The 24,073-nt window shown below is 43.2% G+C and overlaps 1 protein-coding gene and 1 pseudogene across 4 annotated transcripts in view; one reads left to right on the forward strand and one right to left on the reverse strand.

Moving 5' to 3' along the window:
- The window catches only part of OSBPL10 (oxysterol binding protein like 10), a 286,331-nt gene that overhangs the window by 58,156 nt on the left and 204,102 nt on the right, over nt 1-24,073 (reverse strand). For all 4 annotated transcript variants that reach the window (XM_029242396.1, XM_029242397.1, XM_029242398.1 and 1 more), the window contains one exon: nt 7,875-8,029. In XM_029242396.1, the coding sequence (XP_029098229.1) occupies nt 7,875-8,029 (155 nt within the window). The remainder of the gene's footprint in view (nt 1-7,874; nt 8,030-24,073) is intronic.
- Nucleotides 15,060-16,880, forward strand: LOC114907123 (annotated as a pseudogene).

Consider the following 24,073-nt stretch of genomic DNA (forward strand, 5'->3'; position numbering starts at 1 on the left):
GCTGGGTCTTGGGGGGGATCTAGTTCTGGTTATAACAAGAAAAGTGTGCCGGGGACTTCCCTTCCCACACAGAGCATCTTGGGAAGAGCTCTCATCTCATCCCACGTTCTAAAAGAACGTTGTGAGCAGGTGATGCTTGGGACTGTAGCTGGCATGCTGCCACCATGACAAGCATGGGGATGAAAAGCCAACAGCAAGAAGAATGGAAGAAACCGGTTTTTCATTATTTTTTTTTTAAGAGAGAAGTGATCGATTTTTTGTGTAATAAAAAGCACATGAGATCTTCCCTCTTAACAAATGTGGAAGTGCGTAGAGCAGTAGTGCTAGCTACACGCAGATGGCTGCACAGAAGACCGCCAGAACCCTTCATCTTGCACAACTGAAACTCTCCACTCACTGGATAGCAACTCCCCATCCCCTCCCCACTGCCCCGGCCACCACCATTCTACTTCCTGTTTCTATCAGTTTGACGACTTTAGATACTTCCTATAAGTGGAATCATGCAGTATTTGTCCTTCTATGACTGGCTTATTTCACTTACTATAATGTTTCTAAAGGTTCATTCCTTTTTTAAGGCTGAATAACAATCCATCATATCATCCATATACCATATTTTCTTCATTCATTCATCCATTTAGGTTGTTTCCACCTCTTGGCTACGAGGAACAAAGCTGCAATGAACTCTGGGGTGCAAATATCTCAAGAACCTTATTTCAATTCTTTTGGATAAATACACACAAGTGGAACTGCTGGATCATATGGTAGTCCTAGTTTTAATTTTTTTCAGGAACTGCATACCATTTTCCAGGAGCCTGTATCTTCGAGGCCATCGGGAGTGGTTGCAACAAACCCACGGCCACTCACTGGCAGAAGTCTTACTGTGTGAGAAAATTAAATGTAGTTATTGCTTGAGCTTCTAACTGTTGGGTTCTCTGTTATTTGCAGCTGAAAGAATCCTCCTAGAAACAGGAGATGGTGTGGTATATACAGAAGGGCACTGGCTGGGGAGAAAGGAGGTCTAGATGTCCATCCTGCCTTTACCACTGGCCAGTTCTGTGACTCTTGGCAAGTCAGTCAGTCACTCCAGTTTGGAGAGTGGCCACTGGACCCCTAAAGACTATTCTAAGATGTAGTGACTCAAAGGCCATGGCTCAAAGAGAAAAAACATCTGTCCTACAGGATCTGGGAAGAAGAGGCAATCAAACTCTCTAATGACAGGGTGGGGAGTGGGGTAGAAAGGGGTTAATCATATCACCCACGACCTTACTTGTTACAAAGTCCAAATGTGATCGCCAACATTTCCTACGTAGCAACCATTAACTTTGTGGAGCTATCACAGAATTCACTAAATTGATTTTCAACCATTATAGGGGTGTGTTAGCTGACCCACTCCATGGTCAAACAGCTGACAACAAGTACATGTCAAATATTTTGAACAAACCAGTAAGGTTGAAAATGCGTGTTAAAAGAATTATCCAGGGCTTCCCTGGTGGCGCAGTGGTTGAGAATCTGCCTGCCAATGCAGGGGACACGGGTTCATGCCCCGGTCCGGGAAGATTCCACATGCTGCGGAGCAGCTGGGCCCATGAGCCATGGCCGCTGAGCCTGCACGTCCAGAGCCTGTGCTCCGCAACGGGAGAGGCCACAACAGTGAGAGGCCCGCGTACCACAAAAAAAAAAAAAAAAAGAATTATCCAAAGGATCAAAACAGCATATTACCTTATCTTGAAAAACTCTATCACCATCCCATGCCTGACACTTCATGCTCAGTTAACATCTACCTATACATTGATGTATTGCGGAGATGAAGAATAAAAAGGATCAAAATGGGTTGCGATTACACTGGTCAGGCTTCAACCTGAATGTCAGAGGATTTCAAAACTAACAGCTTTATATGTGGTTAAGTGGTTCAAAAGTTCAGTGCTAAAGATGACAATTCAACCAAGAGCATGAAAATTCTTCTTGAGGCAAAATTCAGTTAAATCTTTCTATCTGTCTCTTTCCCTTATGTGTAAAACAATGCCCTCCCTTGGGGAAGTGGGGATTTTGACACACTTACTTGAAAATTAAATTCTGCAGTTTTCTAACCAAAGCCCACTGGCTAATTTATATGTTGATCGAGTCCTTAGTACTTAGGGACATTATGAGAAGTCCTTCTGAACCTGCTAGATTTGGGGAGTGTAGGTCATGTGGTCTCTTGATGGCATTACTGCCACTGCGATGCAGACAATTCACCAGGCAAAGTTTTCTAGTGAAACAGTCAACCCAGGGGTTGATGGGAGCTGACGGTGTACTCCTGGGACACGGCTTCAAGACCCCCTGCTGAAGGTCCCCAGTGGAGAGCGATTAACAGGACTGACTCTCCATCTTTTCCCTCCAGGCCAGGGGTCGGTGTCCGGGCACCTAATAACTGCCTCCAACAATTAACACAGCACACATTATGCTAAACAAAGAAAGCCAGGCTCACGTGTACACACTGCGTGATTCCATTTATATGGCATTCTGGAAAAGACAAAACTACGTGGACAGAAAGCAGACGAGCGCTTGCCAGGGGCTAGGGGAGGAGTTAAACACAAAGGAACACAAGGGAATCTTGGAAAGCATGGAACTGTTGTAACAGATCAAAGTCCAGAAGTGATAAAATTGCATTTTAAAGGGGTGAATTTCATTATTTATGAATTTACCTCAATAAACCTGACTTTTACCACAAATTAGGGTTTCTGTCTCTCAGAAACAGCCTCCAGGAAGGTGGGTAAACATGGTGACATGTGAGCTGCCATTGAGGATTGTCCCCATGCCACCCACTGCTTCCCTGTGCCAACAGCCCAACCAGTCAGGATCCAGGGCCAAGAACGGAAACCACTCCAGGTATTTCAATCAGGAAGGGACTTGATATGAGAATTAGGTGCTTATAGCATCACTGGTCTGGCAGAAGGCCAGAACAGAAGGCCCCCTTAGACTTTTTCATGCAAGGACACACCACTGCAGGTATCCTTGATCCAAGTGTCGGGATGCTGCCGGCGCTGCGGCCACAACAGCCTCTCCTGCCAACGCAGGGGGACTGAGGCCCCAGAACAACGAGTCTGGCCACTGTACCTGCCTCTAAATACTCACATCCCCTTGACCCTGTCTGCCAGCAGCACCAGCAGAAGGAACCTGGTCCCTGCCTCAGCTTCCAACTCTCACACAAATGCACTGAGGAAACCGTCATGCATTTAGAAACCTCCCTGTGAGAAAGCCTGCGACGTGGACTTGCGTTGGTAGGTTTCCAATCCGGAGGGTGGGTGGAAGGTCAAGAGCGCCAGGCCCAGTACTTCATCTCCCCAGTCACCATTCCTCCTGTCCTAAAACAAGGCACTCTTCGACAAAGAAAGCACCACCAAAACCCTTTTCTGTCTAAACTTAAATTTCAAACCGTGCTGAGAGAGTTGAAATATCGTTCTCCTAACGGGGAAAACAAGATCCTAACTCACTTCGTTATGGAAGAATATTTCATTTTCACATTTAGTGGGTCCCAGCCCCAGCCCAACAAAATTTTGAGATCACTGCATTTGATAACAGAGCCAACCACAATTCTCTTGTAACACACATATTAAATACACGCTGCTCTTCTGAGTTCTATTCTGTTGAGAATGAAACAGACTAAGCTTGAAAATGCATTCATTTTCCAGGTATCTGTAAGTTGTTTTATGGTAAGCCAGAACCAGCGGAGGGGAGTGTCACATTGTGATTTATGGTAAGAAATATATATTTGCTTTTTTGTCCCTATTTCCAGCACAGAGTTCCTAAAACCCTGGGAATTTCCTAAGAGATGAAAGCTTTAAAGTGTCTTTTGTTATGTTAACGAATGACTTTTGCAAAGCCCCTAAGGATGGGAGATGGTTGCCAGTGGAGCCAACCCTGGTTATTAGAGGGTTGGAGCTTTCAGTCCTACCCCTGACCTCCGGGGAGGGGAGAGGGCCTGGAGGGTAATTTAATCAACCATACCTGTGTAATGAAGCCTCCTTAAAAACCCTAAAGAACAGGGTTCAGAGAGCTTCACGGTTGGTGGCGAGAGTGGTGCACTCGGAGAGGGCAGGAGGGCATGGAAGCTCCGAGCTCCTTCCCACAGACCTTGCTGTATGCATCTCTTCCTTCTGTTCCTGAATTACATCCTTTTGTAACAAACTGGTAGATGTTTCTCTGAGTTCTATGAGCCACCCTAGCGAATTAATCAAGCCTGAGGAAGAGGACATGGGAACCTCCAATCCACAGCCGGCTGGTCAGAAGCATAGGTGACAACCTGGATCTGTGACTGGCGTCTGAAGTTGATGGGGTGCTCAGTCTTGCAGGACTGAGCCCTTCACCTGTGAGATCTGATGCTCTTTCCAGGTGGACAGTATCAGAATTGAGTTGAATTGTAGGATACCCAGTCTATGTCTGATGGGAATTGGATTGAGTTAATTGCTTGATGGCATTAAAAAATATATATACATTAGGATGTGGTACGTTTTATACCCTAATTTATGCTCCCAAAGACCTAATATGATCAAAACAATAAGCCAGAAGAAAATATTTGGCTAAAGCACCACAATAACTACAATTCCTAGTCTCCCAATGATCACTCACATAGTAACTACATTCTCCACATCAAAAGGGATAAGAAACCTTCTCATAAGGAATTTCACTTCATTCCTTCTTGGGTTATTTCTCCAAATTGTACAAAAGGGAGGCAATGGAAACATTTTCCTTTTTCTGACAAGAAAACTATTGGGTGGCTATGGCTAGTTTCTTCAACTGTTAGGACAAAAAAAAAAAAAAGTGACAAAGCACAATGGCCTAAAATAAAAATAGTGTCCAACCAACACTAGCTGTTTGGGTTGTGAGAATCATCTACCAGAGCTGTCACTGGAAAAAATGAAGGACGTCTTTGCAAAAGAGCTCTAACCCTTCCTTCTCAGAAAACATTCACACCCACATCACACCCCATAAGCCTCTCACTGCTGCAAGGGAGTACCAGAGAATACCTCCTATCACTCTGACAAAAGGAGTAAGAGCAAAAACGACAATCAGAAATGAATGATTGTTCCTAACTTAAGAGCTCTCCCTAGTTCTTCTCCTTCAAAGTATTTTTTAAAAGTTGAACTTGGGAGCTAGTTATTTTGTCTGGACAATGATATACTATCTTCTGCCAATGCTATTGACTGGCAAAGCAAAGTGGGCAATAATTTTATGTAAAAAGAACAGACTAACCCTCTCAAACTTCAGGGTTAGAAAAAGCACCCACAGGAAAGGCAGAACGTACACTAGGAAGGGCTCAGAATAGGGAATATCAGCAGCCCTAATAATAAGCTTAACAGGTTACTAAGTAGACATTTCTCCAAAGACATACAGATGGCCAACAGGCACGTGAAAAGATGCTCAACGTCACTAATTATTAGAGAAACGCAAATCAAAACTACAATGAGGTATCACCTCACACCAGTCAGAATGGCCATCATCAAAAACTACAAACAATAGGGCTTCCCTGGTGGCGCAGTGGTTGAGAGTCTGCCTGCCGATGCAGGGGACAAGGGTTCGTGCCCCAGTCCGGGAAGATCCCACATGCCGCGGAGCGGCTGGGCCCATGAGCCATGGCCGCTGAGCCTGCGCATCTAGAGCCTGTGCTCCGCAACGGGAGAGGCCACAAGAGTGAGAGGCCTGCGTACCGCAAAAAAAAAAAACAAAAAACTACAAACAATAAATGCTGGAGAGAGCACAGAGAAAAGGGAACCCTCCTACACTGTTGGTGGGAATGTAAATCGGGGCAGCCACTATTGGGAATAGTAAGGAGGGTCCTCAGAAAACTAAAATTAGAGCTACCATAGGAAACAGCAATCCCAATCCTGGGCATATATCCAGACACAACTCTGATTCAAAAAAATACATGCACCCCTATGTTCATAGCCCCACTATTCACAATAGCCATGACATGGAAGCAATCTAAATGTCCATCAACAGATGAATGGATAAAGAAGATGTGGTACATATATACAATGGAATACTACTTGGCCATATAAAGGAACGAAATAATGCCATTTGCAGCAACATGGATGCAACCAGAGACTATCATACTACGTGAAGCAAATCAGAAAGAGAAAGACAAACACCATGTGACATCACTTATGTGTGGAATCTAAAATATGACACAAGTGAACCTATCTATGAAACAGAAACAGACTCACAGACATAGAGAACAGACTTGTACTTGCCAAGGGGGAGGGGGGTTAGGGGAGGGATGGAGTGGGAGGATGGGGGTAGCAGATGTAAGCTTTTATGTATGGAATGGATAAACAACAAGGTCCTACTGTATAGCACAGGGAACTGTATTCAATATCCTGTGATAAACCACAATGGAAAAGAATATTTAATAATTATATATATATGTGTAACTAAATCACTTTGCTGTACAGTACAAATTAACACATTATAAATCAACTACACTTAAGTAAATAAATAATCATTTTTTTTAAAAAAAGCTTATTAGGTGACAGCCTCTGTTAGGGTTTCCCCGTGATGCTGCTAGGGATGAGGATCTAAACAGTTATTTCTAAAGATCTAAGAACTTCTCTTTTAATTTCTTTCTAGAGCAAGATTTAGGTATGTGTATTATGGTGTGAACTCCCAAAGGTTCTTTTCCAACAGAATGGAGGTGATTGGAATTCTCAACCCCTTAGCAGCTAAGCACGACCTCCTCAAACGTGACCCCACCCGAGGCTCTCAAAAAAACTACCTGACAGCAAGCTCCGACATCTTCTCAGTTGCCAACTTACCTTGCGAGGCACCCACACGTCAGCTACAAGTGTTTTCCCCCTGAAACTCGCTGTACAGGCAGAGGCAAATACCTTTCAAAATCTCACATCCCCTATTGTTTCATACCCTGCAAAGTCACCTTACAGATGCTGATGAAATACTTGCAGGCAGGCCGATCCTGCCTCTGGAAGACCTGAGCCCTCAAGCGGCCCTCGGAGAATAGAATCTCGTGAAGCTTGGAGAAACATTTCAATGGATAACCAAGACCATTTGACTGAAGAAGCTGCCTTGGGACTTGCAACCTTACAAAATAGATTTTGCTCCACAATTTTCAGGCTAAAGTGATTTCAATTCAAATGAAGAACCACCTCTAACACATGGTTAAAGTAGGTCCCAGCCCAGTTCACAAGATCATGTCAACAGGACACGTGCAACCAAGAAAGAGAAATTCACTCATGACACCCGGGGAAATTGACAAAATGCAGGCTGCATTTGGCTTCCCTCCAGCTGCCACTTAGAGGCGCAGTTAGTCACGGAGATAGTGTGGGCAGATGACTGGGTCCAGGGAGCCTGTGGGGGCCTGGCTAGCCCCGAAGGTCTGCAGGGCTGCTCCTCCCTGGACCTGGGCTAGTGCAATGCCTGGAAGAGTCCCAGCCACTGCCCCTGGGCTGGCCCGGTTGTGTAGCATGCGGGGATCAAGCATCGGAGGAAGGAGCTCATGTTATTAGCACAACCACACGAAGAAGCCAATATTCAGGGGAGCGACATAATATATTGTAACCACTCCCATCATGTCAACAGGCGTCACGTTAGTGGGTGTGTTAGAGTTTCTCCCACGTGACGTGAAAACGACTCCCATTTCAATGAAAATGGGAGATTCCGCGTCAGTTGGATCACAGTTCGCCCACGGCAGCTGCCAGGCACAAGAGCAGGAGCGCCAGGCGTGCACGGAGCTGATTTTGTCTCCCTGGGCGATGCTTCCATCTTATAATTTGTCTCCTCTTAAAACCCAGCGGTGAGCAAGTTACAAATATAATTACTCTACTTCTGAACAAGCGCTAACACAAGCCATGAAAGGTGCGAAGAGAGGCTGGCGAGCTTACCTCTGGCTCTGGTGGGCAGGTTTGTTCATCCTCCACGGAGTTGGGTAAAATGGCCCAGGTTATGCTGGCGCTGGCCGATGGCAAAGAGCCAAGTGTCCCATTTTTCAGCTGCTCTGTGGAGTGTGACTTAGGCCCGTGCCATCCCAGGATGCTTTCTGAAATAAAGACCTAGAATGATGCCAAGTATTTTCCAAATCCAACATTTAGAGCTCAAGAAATAGCCATACCATGCTGTTGAAGAAACCCGACTTGAAGTGGGTCCAATTTTAAGTGGACCATAGAGGATTTAAGCTGATTCAGTGGATTTAAGTATAGATTCAGGTCACCTATTTATAAACGAGTTTCTGCATAATGACCATAGGCTGTGTCTCTCCCTGTCCCTGGATAAAAACAATTCGCATGTGCCGTACTTCCTTGAGGGTGTTTTTCTTATTTTTATTAACTTTTCAAAAATACTTATAAATATTTACAATAAAAAACAAAAGTCAAATTGTATCAGGTATGGGCTGCTCGAAATGCAGTCTGAATGCCCATTGATACGATGACCACAGCTGAGAAAAGACGCCTGCAGTGTGATCATGCCACGTGTGATTGGCCATTAGATGTGGCCGAAGTCCATTCGGGTGGCAGAAGTCAGGAAGCCACATCATGGACGGACGTGGGCATGGAGGATGGATGTGGTCATGCCATTCCAGCTACCATACTGCTGTTAATAAAGCTTTTTTCTTTTTTTTTTATTTGGCCATGCCACACGGCTTTAGGGATCTGTTTCCCAACCAGGGATCAAACCCGGGCCCTCATCAGTGAACATGCAGAGTCCTAACCACTGGACCACCAGGGAATTCCTTATAAAGCATTTAAAAAATTTTCCCTCAACCCTTGGGAACAACAAGAAAAACTTTCTAACTCTAATACTGATCTTTCCAAGAGTAATGGGTTATTACAGAATAGTTGTATATATGCTTGCTAAGGGGGACAGGAGTGATCAGAGGTAGATTTCTTTAACCTGTAGCAATTTTGCCATTAGAAAAAAAATAGGCCTCAAACTCAGCTGAATCTGGAGCTTCTGTCCTCAGTCTGAGCGCAGGAGTGAGTGATGAAGGAAAGGTGGGCTCAAGTGCAGACAACGTCCCGTGAACTAGAACTCAGCTGCCCTTCAGCACCTCAGATGCTGCCTGGCATCTCCTCATTCTCTCCCGATGCTCACAATGGGGTTTTTTTTTTTTTCTTCCCATTCTTCAAAGGGGCGAGAGCCTTTGTGTGTGCTGTTTCCCTGCTCAGACTGCCATCCTCTAGTTCCTCTACCTGGAGGAGATCTCCTGAGTAAATCCAGGGGCCGGCTCAATGATCACGCGCTCAGAAAGGCCCCGGGGGACTTCGTTGGCCAAAGCAGCACCCCAGAGGCACCCCCTGTCCCAGCTGTCGGTTTACTGTCTTACGGCTCTTAGCACTCTCTGAACTCACCCTGTTCATTCGTTTATTGTCTGCCTTCCTCTTCTCCCTAGGACATTAGCTCCTTAAAAACAGGGACAATACTGCCCTTGCTCACTGCTGTATCCCCAGAACCTAGAACAGGGTCTGGTAAGGAGTGTGAGCTCCTTAAATCTGTGCTGAATGAATGGATGACCATTAAGACTTTCAGAGATGGTCAATTTCAAGAAGAGTGTATGTTTCAAAAAGGCTGTATGTCCATGGTGGAGAAGGGTTGGGGACAAACTGGGGAAAAGGGGGCGGGGAGAAGAGTTATTTGATGTTTGCAGTTTTGCATGACGAAAAGGGTTCTGGAGATTGGTTGTATAATAATATGAATGTATTTAACACTACTGAGTTGTATACTTAAAAATGGTTAGGACCCCCAATTTTTTTTCGAATTTTATTTTTTTATACAGCAGGTTCTTACTAATCATTCATTTTATACACATCAGTGTATACATGTCAATCACACTCTCCCAATTCATCACACCACCACCTCCACGCCCCACTGCTTTCCCCCCTTGGTGTCCATACGTTTGTTTTCTACATCTGTGTCTCAATTTCTGCCCTGCAAACTGATTCATCTGTACAATTTTTCTAGGTTACACGTACATGCGTTAATATACGATATTTGTTTTTCTCTTTCTGACTTAATTCAGTCTGTATGACAGTCTCTAGAGCCATCCACGTCTCTACAAATGACCCAATTTCATTCCTTTTTATGGCTGATTAATATTCCATTGTATATACGTACCACATCTTCTTTATCCATTTGTCTGTCGATTGGCATTTAGGCTGCTTCCATGACCTGGCTATTGTAAATAGTGCTGCAATGAACATTGGGGTGCATGTATCTTTCTGATTTATGGTTTTCTCTGGGTATATGCCCAGTAGTGGGATTGCTGGGTCATATGGTAAATCTATTTTTAGTTTCTTAAGGAACCTCCATACTGGTCTCCATAGTGGCTGTATCAATTTACATTCCCACCAACAGTGCAAGAGGGTTCCCTTTTCTCCACGCCCTCTCCAGCATTTGTTGTTTGTAGATTTTCTGATGATGCCCATTCTAACTGGTGTGAGATGATACCTCACTGTACTTTTGATTTGCATTTCTCTAATAATTAGTGATGTTGAGCAGCTTTTCGTGTGCTTCTTGGCCATCTATATGTTTTCTGTGGAGAAATGTCTATTTAGGTCTTCTGCCCATTTTTAGATTGGGTTGTTTGTATTTTTAATATTGAGCTGCAAGAGCTGTTTACATACTTTGGAGATTAATCCTTTGTTGATTCGTTTGCAAATATTTTCTCCCATTTTGAGGGCTGTCTTTTCATCCTGTTTATGGTTTCCTTTGCTGTGCAAAAGCTTTTAAGTATCATTAGGTCCCATTTGTTTACTTTTGTTTTTATTTCCATTACTCTAGGAGGTGGATGAAAAAAGACCTTGCTGTGATTGATAATCAAAGAGTGTTCTGCCTATGTTTTCCTCTAAGAGTTTTATAGTGTCCGGTCTTACATGTAGGTCTCGAATCCATTTTGAGCTCATTTTTGCATATGGTGTTAGGGAGTGTTCTAATTTCACTCTTTTACATGTAACTATCCAGTTTTCCCAGCACCACTTATTGAAGAGACTGTCTTTTCTCCATTGTATATCCTTGCCTCCTTTGTCATAGATTAGTTGACCATAGGTGTGTGGGTTTATCTCTGGGCTTTCTACCTTGTTCCACCGATCTATATTTCTGGTTTTGTGCCAGTACCATATTGTCTTGATTACTGTAGCTTTGTAGTATAGTCTGAAGTCAGGGAGTCTGATTCCTCCAGCTCCGTTTCCTTCCCTCAAGACTGCCTTGGCTATTCGGGGTCTTTTGTGTCTCCATACAAATTTTAAGATTTTTTGTTCTAGTTCCGTAAAAAATGCCACTGGTAATTTGATAGGGATCGCACTGAATCTGTGGATTGCTTTGGGTAGTATAGTCATTTTCACAATATTGATTCTTGCAATCCAAGAACATGGTATATCTCTCCATCTGTTGGTAGCATCTTTAATTTCTTTCATCAGTGTCTCATAGTTTTCTGCATACAGGTCTTTTGTCTCCCTAGGTACGTTTATTCCTAGGTATTTTATTCTTTTTCTTGCAAGGGTAAATGGGAGTGTTTCGTTAACTTCCCTTTCAGATTTTTCATCACTAGTGTATAGGAATGCAAGAGATTTCTGTGCATTTATTTTGTATCCTGCAACTTTACCAAATTCATTGATTAGCTCTAGTAGTTTTCTGGTGGCATCTTTAGGATTCTCTATGTCATCTGCCTATCAGATGTCACCTGCAAACAGTGACAGTTTTACTTCTTCTATTCCAGTTTGTATTCCTGTTACTTCTTTTTCTTCTCTGATTGCCACGGCTGAGACTTTCAAAACTATGCTGAATAATAGTGGGGAGAGTGGATATCCTTGACTTGTTCCTGATCTTAGAGGAAATGCTTTCAGTTTTTCACCATTGAGAATGATGTTTGCTGTGGGTTTGTCATATGTGGCCTTTATTATGTTGAGATAGGTTCCCTCTATGCCCACTTTCTGGAGAGTCTTTATCATAAATGGGTGTTGAATTTTGTCAAAAGCTTTTTCTGCATTTATTGAGATGATCATATGGTTTTTCTTCAAGTTGTTAATATGGTGTATCACATTGATTTATTTGCGTATATCGAAGAATCCTTGCATCCCTGGGATAAATCCCACTTGATCATGGTGTATGATCCTTTTAATGTGTTGTTAGATTCTGTTTGCTAGTATTTTGTTGAGGATTTCTGCATCTATATTCATGAGTGATATTGGTCTGTAATGTTCTTTTTTTGTAGTATCTTGTCTGGTTTTGGTATCAGGGTGATGGTGACCTCATAGAATGAGTTTGGGAGTGTTCCTTCCTCTGCAATTTTTTGGAAGAGTTTGAGAAGGATGGGTGTTAGTTCTTCTCTAAATGTTTGATAGAATTCACCTGTGAAGTCATCTGGTCCTGGACTTTTGTTTGTTGGAAGATGTTTAATCACAGTTTCAATTTCATTACTTGTGATTGGTCTGTTCATTTTTTCTATTTCTTCGTGGTTCAGTCTTGGAAGGTTATACCTTTCTAAGAATTTGTCCATTTCTTCCAGGTTGTCCATTTTATTGGCGTAGAGTTGCTTGTAGTAGTCTCTTAGGATGCTTTGTATTTCTGCGGTGTCTGTTGTAACTTCTCCTTTTTCATTTCTTATTTATTTGAGTCCTCTCCCTCTTTTTCTTGATGAGTCTGGCTAATGGTTTATCAATTTTGTTTACCTCCTCAAAGAACCAGCTTTTAGTTTTTTTGATCGTTGCTATTGTTGTATTGTTTCTATTTCATTTATTTTTGCTCTGATCTTCATGATTTCTTTCCTTCTGTTAACTTTGGGCTTTGTTTGTTCTTCTTTCTCTAGCTCCTTTAGGTGCAAGGTTAGATTGTTTATTTGAGATTTTTCTTGTTTTTGAGGTAGGCTTGTATAGCTATAAACTTCCCTCTTAGAACTGCTTTTGCTGCATCCCATAGGTTTTGGATCATTGTGTTTTCATTGTCATTTGTCTCTAGGTATTTTATGATTTCCTCTTTGATTTCTTCAGTGATCTCTTGGTTATTTAATAACGTATTGTTTAGCCTCCATGTGTTTGTGCTTTTTACATTTTTTTCCTCGTAATTGATTTCTAATCTCAAAGCGTTGTGGTCAGAAAAGATGCTTGATATGATTTCAATTTTCTTAAATTTACTGAGGCTTGATTTGTGACCCAAGATGTGATCTATCCTGGAGAATGTTCTGTGCACACTTAAGAAGAAAGTGTAATCTGCTGTTTTTGGATGGAATGTCCTATAAATATCAATTAAATCTATCTGGTCTATTGTGTCATTTAAAGCTTCTGTTTCCTTATTAATTTTCTGTTTGGATGATCTGTCCATTGGTGTAAATGAGGCATTAAAGTCCCCTACTATGATTGTGTTACTGTCGATTTCCTCTTTTACAGCTGTTAGCAGTTGCCTTATGTATTGAAGTGCTCCTATGTGGGGTGCATATATATTTATAATTGTTATATCTTCTTCTTGGATTGATCCCTTGATCATTACGTAGTGTCCTTCCTTGTCTCTTGTAACATTCTTTATTTTATAGTCTATTTTATCTGATATGAGTATTGCTACTCCAGCTTTCTTTTGATTTCCATTTGCATGGAATATCTTTTTCCAGCCCCTCACTTTCAGTCTGCATGTGTCCCTAGGTCTGAAGTGGGTCTCTTGTAGACGGCATATATATGGGTCTTGTTTTTGTATCCACTCAGCAAGCCTGTGTCTTTTGGTTGGAGCCTTTAACCCATTCACATTTAAGGTAATTATCGATATGTATGTTCCTATTACCATTTTCTTAATTGTTTTGGGTTTGTTTTTCTAGGTCCTTTTCTTCTCTTGTGTTTCCCACTTAGAGAAGTTCCTTTAGCATTTGTTGTAGAGCTGGTTTGGTGGTGCTGGATTCTCTTAGCTTTTGCTTGTCTGTAAAGCTTTTGATTTCTCCATCGAATCTGAATGAGATCCTTGCTGGGTAGAGTAATCTTGGTTGTAGGTTCTTCCCTTTCATCACTTTAAGTATTTTCTCTTGCTGCTTTCAATAATTTTTCTTTGTCTTTAATTTTTGCCAATTTGATTACTATGTGTCTCGGTGTGTTTCTCCTTGGGTTTATCCTGTATGGGATTCTCTGCACTTCCTGTACTTTGGTGGCTATTTCCTTTCCCATGTTAGGGAAGTTTTTGACTATAATCTCTTCAAATATTTTCTCAGGTCCTTTCTCTCTTTCTTCTCCTTCTGGGGCCGCTACAATGCGAATGTTGTTGTGTTTAATGTTGTTGCAGATGTCTCTTAGGCTGTCTTCATTTGTTTTCATTCTTTTTTCTTTATTCTGTTCTGCGGCAGTGAATTCCCGCATTCTGTCTTCCAGGTCACTTATCCGTTCTTCTGCCTCAGTTATTCTGCTATTGATTCCTTCTAGTGTATTTTTCATTTCAGTTATTGTGTTGTTCATCTCTGTTTGTTTGTTCTTTAATTCTTCTAGATCTTTGTGAAACATTTCTTGCATCTTCTCGATCTTTGCCTCCATTCTTTTTCCAAGGTCCTGGATCATCTTCACTATTATTATTCTGAATTCTTTTTCTGGAAGGTTGCCTATCTCCACTTCATTTGTTTTTCTGGGGTTTTATCTTGTTCCTTCATCTGGTACATAGCCCTCTGCCTTTCATCTTGTCTATCTTTCTGTGAATGTGGTTTTTGTACCCCAGGCTGCAGGACTGTAGTTCTTCTTGCTTCTGCTGTCTGCCCTCTGGTGGATGAGGCTATCTAAGAGGCTTGTGCAAGTTTCCTGATAGGAGGGATTGGTGGTGGGTAGAGCTGGCTGTTGCTCTGGTGGGCAGAGCTCAGTAAAACTTAATCCTCTTGTCTTCTGATGGGTGGGGTGGGTCCCCTCCCTGTTGGTTGTTTGGCCTGAGGTGACCCAACACTGGAGCCTACCTGGGCTCTTTGGTGGGGCTAATGGTGGACTCTGGGAGGGCTCACGCCAAAGAGTACTTCCCAGAACTTCTGCTGTCAGTGTCCCTGTCCTCACCGTGAGACAGAGCCACCCCCCGCCTCTGCAGGAGACCCTCCAACACTCGCAGGTAGGTCTGGTTCAGTCTCTATGGGGTCACTGCTCCTTCGCCTGGGTCCCAATGCGCACACTACTTTGTGTGTGCCCTCCAAGAGTGGAGTCTCTGCTTCCCCAAGTCCTGTCAAAGTTCTGCAATCAAATCCTGCTAGCCTTTGAAGTCTGATTCTCTAGGAATTCTTCCTCCCGTTGCCGGACCCCCTGGTTCAGAAGCCTGACATGGGGCTCAGAACCTTCAATCCAGTGGGTGGACTTCTGTGATATATGTGTTCTCCAGTTTGTGAGTCACCCACCCAGTAGTTATGGGATTTGATTTTATTGTGATTGCGCCTCTCCTACCGTCTCATTGCGGCTTCTCCTTTGTCTTTGGATGTGGCGTATCCTTTTTGGTGAGTTCCAGTGTCTTCCTGTCGATGATTGTTCAGCAGTTATTTGTGATTCCAGTGTTCTTGCAAGAGGGAGTGAGAGCACATCCTTCTACTCCACCATCTTGAACCAATCCAAAATTTTTTAATTTGTATTTTTACCACAACTTTTTAATGGCAAAAAGGCATCCATATATCAGTCCTTGATGTCATTTTAAAAAAATGAGAAACTCACAACACTAAAATCAAAGGCTGAAGGATGAGCTAAGGACAGGCTTATGAAGAATCCCCATAAATAATAAGGTGGATGGGGATGGATTAAGAAAACCAACCCAGGGTTCCAAGACCCTGAATCTTCCCTAAGAAAGGTGGAAAGATACTTCTTACCTGTCCTGTTGACCAACTCCTCCTCAGAGACCTGAAGTTGGATTCATATCTTAAATACTGGGCAGCTGTCTCATAAATACAGGGGTACTACTTTCTTTTCATTTTATTTTATTATGCAAGTAGTAAATGTCCTCTAGAATAATTAGGAAAACTTAAAAAAGCACTAGGGGAAAAAATGAAATCTGCTCTCCTAGGCAATCAGGACAATGTTCCGTCCATTACTCCCATACCTTAACTCTGTCCCTCCCTCCCCTCCACACCACCATCATTCAGAGATGATAACGAGGAGACAGACAATAGGGCAGGAAGTAGAGTCTGGCCTGCTTGTGATACACAGCATCCTGAGACAAAGACCAGGACAGGAAGGGTGGGGGTTGCAATGCATGCTGGGAAATGCAGTTTTCTGTGCATTCTATGGATTCAGAGCATCAAAGAACCAGTGAGGGAGGACAGGAGAGAAGACCGCCTCAGACCAGTCCAGCTGCTCTAATCACCAACCACTGGTTTGGGAGTCTGGATAGAGCTGCCTCATGTGAGGACAAAGGAGGAAAATTCTAATATAGAGTGAATGAAAACGAGTGTATAAATCAATCACTTCCAGCCTCAAGACCAGTAGTGAGCACCCCCACACCCTCATTTTCTTTCCTTCTGTCAGCCCCTGCCCCTCCCAAAGCCGAAGCCAAAGCAAAGGCTTTGAAGGCCAAGAAAGCAGTGCTGAAAGGTGTCCACGGCCACAAAAAAAAAGAAGATCCGGATGTCACCCACCTTCCAACGGCCCAAAACACTACACCTCAGGAGGCAGCCCAAATATCCCAGGAAGGGCACCCCTAGGAGACGCAAGCTTGACCACTATGCCATCATCAAGTTCCCCCTAACCACCAAGTCAGCCATGAAGAAAACAGAAGACAACAACACACTGGTGTTCACTGTGGATGCCAAGGCCAACAAGCACCAGATAAAATAGGCTGTGAAGAAGCTCTATGACACTGACGTGGCTAAGGTGAACACCCTGATCAGGCCTGATGGAGAGAAGAAGGCATATGTTCGACTGGCTCCTGACTATGATGCTTTGGATGTTGCCAACAAAACTGGGATCATCTAAACTGAGTCCAACTGGCTAATTTTAAATTTAAAAGTTTTCACTAGTTTAAAAAAAAAAAAAAGGACCATATAGTGCTTGGGAAAAGAAACAGTATCCTCAGAAGGATACTCAGAAGGCTTATAGGAACAATATATCTCTGAAATTTCTAACATAAGGTGTCAGAGAAAACATCAGGAGAGGTGTATCCTTGCAACAATACAAAATAAAGTAGCCGCTATGAAACAAGAACAGAGAGCCAGAAGAAGAAAACAGACTGAGGTGAAGAAGGAGATAGAGGCAGAAAGGAATTATTATAAGGAAACAAAGTCAACATTAGCAGAATTAAGGTTAATACTGAAACGAGGAAAAAGTAGAATCTACAATGTAGAAAGTCGAGTAAGTAGTGTGTCAAGAAGATGAAGTTCTACCAGTGAGCAGCTGCAAAGGGCACAAGACCAGCAATGAGACAGAACATAAGGCAGAAGATACACAACAGAGACCCTAAAGTAAAGAGATCAGATCAGTGGGACAGAAACAATAAACAGTGACAGAAGTAAAGAAACACAGCCCGAGCGGAAGAGAGGGCTTTGGGTTCTGCTGAAAACAGCCCACCTCAGTCCAGCAAAACCAATGGGAAAAGACTCACATCTAGGCACAGCTTGGCGATATTTTCTTAGGCTTTTTCTCACTGAAATTTCAAACACATACAAAACTAGAGTAGTATAATGACTGCCTGGCTCATGAAGTTTGGCAACATTTTTTAATTAAAAAAAATCATGAGAAAAAATTTTCCAAGCATTAAGGCAGAAAAGTTAGACCTGCCCTAAAGGAAAAAAGAAATCAAGCTAGTCTTGGATTTTGCTGCAACACTGAACACCAGAAGGTGAGTAGATGAAGAGAATAATGCAAATAAAAGTGTACAGATTTGAAGGTGGGTGCGGCCTGGGGGGATAATGCTTATCTTCAGACAAATTATCTTTCCTCTGCCAAAAAGAGTCAGCATTTATTGAGCTCTTGCTAGGTGACAAGGACTACCATATAAAATTTACGTGCGTGAACTCATCTAATCCTAATGACGACCCATGGGTAGGTCCTATTGTTATGTCCACTTGACAGGTAAAGAAACAAAAAGGCACAAGAGCTGGTAAATGTCAGGGTACAAGGGAGATGAAAACCCAGGCCACCTGGCTCCAGAGCCCAGACTCTTAAACTCTGCACTGTATGCCTTCTGAGCAGCGCTGCAGAGACTCAGAAAATAGTCTACCTTTTGGGAGAAAAAAACGACTTGAGGACATACCCCAATACATGAAGAAAAGAAGCAGAATTAAGAACTCAAGACTGGAGAAGCTGTATAAAAGGATTGGCAGTGAGCAATGAACCCAGTTGAACATAGAGCTGAGCAAGGCTGGGACTCAGGGGAGGTAAAAAGACACTTGCCCAGGGGTAAGATTTAAAGAGGCGCCAAAACGCTCAGTAGTCAAGATAAATGACATGTTCACGCAATATTTTTTAAATCAAAATTAATGCCAAAACAAAAAATGTCTTAAAGGACTCAGTCTCACCTGCCTCACACTATCTAATCCTGTTTTTATTTAAGGTTTTGATATTTTGTTCATCCTGGATTTTTTGCAATAATTTTGGTTTAAAAATATTGCATTAAAATAGCATTTACCTTAATTACTTTGGCACCCTCAAATGTGTGCTCACGGTGGGTGCCTCACTTCATTTCATCCTGTCCCAGTCCTAGAACTGAATTTAGATACTTCTTTTTGTTTGTTTCTTTGTTTGTTTGTTTGTTTTGCGGTACACGGGCCTCTCACTGTTGTGGCCTCTCCCGTTGCAGAGCACAGGCTCCGGACACGCAGGCCCAGCGGCCATGGCTCACAGGCCCAGCCGCTCCGTGGCATGTGGGATCTTCCCGGACCGGGGCACGAACCCATGTCCCCTGCATCGGCAGGCGGACTCTCAACCACTGTGCCACCAGGGAAGCCCCTAAATACTTTTTATAAACGTGATTACACAACTATGAAGTTAAAATTCTTTTAAAGAGATTTAATCATTATCACACATTATTAAGTATTCAATTAATATTTAAATACTAATAACAATAGCCCCCATATTATATTACCAAAAATTGGGAAGTCTATCTGAGAAACAAAGGAAGTTAAAGTATTCTAAGTCTTCAGCACTAAAGGAGAGAGTGAAGACACAGTGTCATTCTTGATTTTGATGATTAGAAAAACACAAGTTAAAGAATGCTTATGAACAATGCATTGTAACTACTACTAGAATTTATGTACATATTTTTTCCCAAAACACTAAAGGGAATACAATCTGTGTAGCAAAATAAGAGGAAACAAGAAAAGCAGCATAGAAACATGAAAACAAAAAGCATAACAGAGGGACTTCCCTGGTGGCACAGTGGTTAAGAATCTGCCTGCCAATGCAGGGGACACGTGTTCGAGCCCTGGCCCGGGAAGATCCCACATGCCGCAGAGCAACTAAGCCCGCGAGCCACAACTGCTGAAGCCCACTCTCCACACCTGCTGAAGCCCACTCTCCACACCTACTGAAGCCTGCACACCTAGAGCCCATGCTCCACAACAAGAGAAGCCACCACAATGATAAGCGCACGCACCACAATGACGAGTAGCCCCCATTCGCCTCAAGTAGAGAAAGACCCAACGCAGCCACAAATAAATAAATAAATTTATTTTTTTTAAAAAAAGTGTAACAGAGACCAACAGAAAAACAACCACCAGTGTAAGGGAAAAAATAAATGGACTGCGTTATTCTTTTGAAAAATAGATTCTCAAGATTGTGTCATAAAACAAAATGCAAGTCTAAACCATATTTCATTAATCGGAAGACACACCAATTTTCACATTTTAACAACTCTGAAGTTAGAGTTCATCTTACACTCAATGGCGTGTCATAGTTTAATTGGCAGCTTTTTCTTAGTGGCACAAAGGCTAATGGTGTGTGTTACTGTTGATGTGTTTGACAGGTGAGAAAATATGCCTCACTTATAGAAAGTGACTCAGAAGATCACAAACACACCAGCAAGTACAAATGCAAAGAAGACTGGGATCAAATATTACCATGTGGCTGCTGGCTGGTGGTCAATCAGGTAACTGCATGTTAATTACCTTCCAATTTCTGGTCCACCTTAACCTTTGTGAGCAGGAGACCATCAGAGATGATCCAACAGAAGAGAGGAGGAAGACAAAGGATCGGATGTCCACCAAACGGCAAACCCAGTCCTTAAACCAGGCTTTGACACACGCCTGCATCTCCTCAAACAACATGCCTAAGTAGATAGAAGAATGCCAGGAAGAAGGAAAAAAAGGGTTTCTGGTTCCTTGAACCAACCAGAAGCAGAAAGAAAGCTACAGAAGATTTAACTGTGGGCTTTAAGGTTTGACCGTGGAACTGTCTTCCTCTGTCCTTAGCCTCGGTTTACACCCTGCTTGAGTGCTGGGAGCTGCAGTGCCCGTGCCAGGGCTGTGACACCTCTGCTCAGAGGCCACTGACAGGTGAAGGTCCCTGGAAGGTCCCCTGCCTCTTCCTGTAACACAGTGAATTCACGTCTCCCAGGTTCAGTCAACCTGAGAGGGTTTTTCCCAAATGGAATAAGACTGACATTTACAAACATGGGAAAAACATAGGCATATTTATGATGAAAAGCTGGGATGTTAGGATCTAACTGCTTTCTTTACGGAGGAACTGCCACTCAAACAATCTGTTTATACAGTTGTAAAAAAAAAAAACTACCCTCTGAAATAGTCTGCAATGCTAGCTTTTCCATTTTCTCCATATGCTGTTTACTGAAGGAATCGTCACATTTTTATCTTGGCTTTTAATCACAAAATAAGGGAAGGTGACTTATGTGGGACTCATTTTCACCAGAAGCAGCAGGTATTGAGAAAGAAGGTATAAGAGACAGAACAAAGCAAAGAGAGTCTCTGAGTGGGGAAAAGAGATGAAGGTTGAGAATCTGAAGCTGTTTCTGGAAAAAAGCGAAGCAGAGCAGAAGGAAGACGGCAACGGGCCAGAAAAGCCAAGAAGAGTACCTATAATAATAGTGTCACCGATTTGACCCTGTTGGCCAAACCCCAAAACAGGAGGAACCAATGCAACTGGCTTATTAACTGACAATCCCCACAAATCTTAAAAGAGAATGAAAAAGTCATTGGAAGGGCAAGTTAAGAAGCACATATTAAATTCCCCTCCGGTTCTCCTCTCTTCAATTACACTTGTTTTGATCTCTGGCCCTGATTTATGTCCAAGGGCATGGGCATCATCCGGCTATTCCCTGAGGCTCTGCCGTCCTCGCTCCAGCAGCTCTGACCCCAATGTTCTCTCCCAACGTGCCCTGCACCCACCATTCGTTGGTACTCAGCTCTGACCTCGCACTAGAACGTGCTGGTCTGGTCACAGGTGTCTGCGCTGACTTTGAAGCAAGTTCCCCGCATCAAGGGTGCAATTGAGGAGCTAGCCAGGAGCACAGGCGGCAGACTACTCTGCCCCCAGACCACTTTAAGGTTCCAGAACCCCCCTCAAGCCCAGATTCCCAAGCAGCCCAGCCATCTCTGGAGCAGCCCTGCCTGCCTCTCCCCGTAAAATCAGAGGCGCACATCTAGACTCAGGAAACCGGATGCTCACCTGCCCCACCTCGTCAATCAACTGCCTCCATCAAGATGTTGGAGGAGATCTAGTCAACAGGACAGAGGAGAGCTGCATAACACAAGCCTTGACCAAAAAGCCAAGCTACTTTATTAATTTTAGCTATAAACCTCTTCATAAACAGAAGTTAAAAAGCATTTCAGTCCCGCATATCTTAGAGGTAACATCAGAGACAGGCCCAGAGCCTGAAATGCATAGGTGGGAGCAGGTGAACGCTCAGGTAATTCTGGACCTTGGTCCAGTTGCTCTGCGTGTTTGAAATGAAATCAGGATCAGGGAGCAACATTTGCAGACAAAGGCTCCAGAGCCGACACATTCCCCAGAAGATGCAATGAGAGGCTACAGAAGATGAAATGCTGCAAGACCACAAATTAATTTTTGATTCTGAAGAGAGGCAGAAGGAAAAAAAATCAGTGCTGGAGTCAGAAAGCATAGAAATTTCAAGAACACTGCCCATGGATACTGGCTGTGCTAGGGGATCTGTACCCCCCCGCCCCAGGCCCCTTGAACATCTAGAGGAAACCCCGACAGAGGTTGGCTTTAATGAGATTTTGATTTCCATCAACCCAGCCTGGCACTCCTTGGATATAACCATTATGTTTTTATCAGCGGGAGTCAGTCTGCTACAGCCACTATCAACCTCAAGAGCCCTGAGATTCTAAACAAACACATTTTGTGGTGACACTCCCAGGGTTGTCAGATTCTCTTATTCTGCTAGCTTGAGAGTCTGGAAATCCATTTTAACTGCAGGCAACTGAGATGCTTTGGATGCAGGAAGTAATTCCATTTCTTCCCCCAAATGTGTGGCACAGCTTTATTTATTTATTTATTTATTATTTTTTTTTTTTTGCTGCGTTGGGTCTTTGTTGCTGTGCGCGGGCTTTTCTCTAGTTGTGGCTAGTGGGGGCTACTCTTCCTTGCGGTGCACAGGCTTCTCATTGTGGTGGCTTCTCTTGTTGCAGAGCACTGGCTCTAGGCACGCGGGCTTCAGTAGTTGTGGCACACGGGCTCAGTAGTTGTGGCACACAGGCTTAGTTGCTCCGCGGCATGTGGGATCTTCCCGGACCAGGGATCGAACCCGTGTCCCCTGCATTGGCAGGCGGGTTCTTAACCACTGCATGTGGCACAGATTTAAAAGACACATGCAGGATGTTTTAAAACCTAAGGGGTTGTGTTATATGGAATGTAACTTTGGGAAGGGTTAAGAAGACAAAGAAACAAAATAACTCTTATGATGCTTCATGCTCTATTCTCCAACCTTCAGCCAAGTTCTTTGGTAAAAATGGCTAAAAACACATGGAGATCAGCTCGGTGCTTTGTGACCACCTAGAGGGGTGGGATAGGGAGGGTGAGCGGGAGACGCAAGAGGGAGGAGATATGGGGATATATGTATACGTATAGCTGATTCACTTTGTTATAAAGCAGAAACTAACACACCATTGTAAAGCAGTTATACTCCAATAAAGATGTTAAAAAAAAAAATGGCTAAAAGGAAGGGAGGATGGACAAACGGGGCCAGGCCAGGGGTGGGACAGTGAAGAGCTGCAGAAGGCAGCATGGTGGGTGGCATAGTGTTGGCGACACTGCTCGGTCTCCCCCTCCTCCCACCCCAATAGTCCTCATTTCCACCTGTCATCACATCTGAAATTCCACCGCGAGCTTTGTCCCTCCAGGCCCTTAAAAACCCCAGAGACACAATGAAAATCAGGAACAAAAATTATAAATTTGCTAGAAAGCCACCCTGAAGAAAAATGTAAAGGATGAATTTTAGGAATAAGAAAATGGGTCAAGCTTCTATCCACTCATTCTCGGAATGAGCCTGTTCCAGAGGCTGGACATACAATCTGGTGTGAGAGGGATCCTAGGAATCTTGAGAAGCATCCGGTCTAACACTGATTTGTGCCCAAGCCCCGACGCACTCACCGAGGCTCCATCCAGATCAGGAGAAGTCAGGGAGACTCAGCATCAGAGTCCCACTTTTCAAGTGGAGAAGGAAGAAGGAAGGAGAAAAGCAGATTGGGTGCCTTCACTCTGTGCCTCGACACACATGCCCCTCCCAGCCTGTATCCTGTACCTGAATGTTTTTCCTTTTGTTACAGAGGACATTGATGGAGCCACCAGCAAAATTTAGTAAGGTCTGCAGATTAGGAAGAGGACTGTATTCATGTTAATTTACTGAGTTTGACCACTGCGCTGTTATTACATAGGAGAATGTCCTTTTTTTTTCTTTCTTTTAATGAAATTTACACTGAGGTATATAAGAGTAAAGATATATATCAAGTCTGCAACTTACTCTTAAGTGGTTAGAATATTATAATAGGCTTATACATACAGACAGAAGATAATGAAGCAAATGTCAGAAAATGTTGGCATTCAGAGTATTTGGAGATATGAGGATTTTTCATGCTATGCTTGTTACTTTTCTAGACATCTCAAATTATTTCCAAAAAAAAGTAAAGAATATAGACCTGCCCTGAGAAAATTATGATGTGAGCAGGACAGTGTCCCTGGCCCCAGTTTGGGGAACC

This window comes from Monodon monoceros, unplaced genomic scaffold (genome assembly GCF_005190385.1).
Source record: "Monodon monoceros isolate NGI ecotype Baffin Bay Population unplaced genomic scaffold, NGI_Narwhal_1 Super_Scaffold_3, whole genome shotgun sequence".
Taxonomy (NCBI): domain Eukaryota; kingdom Metazoa; phylum Chordata; class Mammalia; order Artiodactyla; family Monodontidae; genus Monodon; species Monodon monoceros.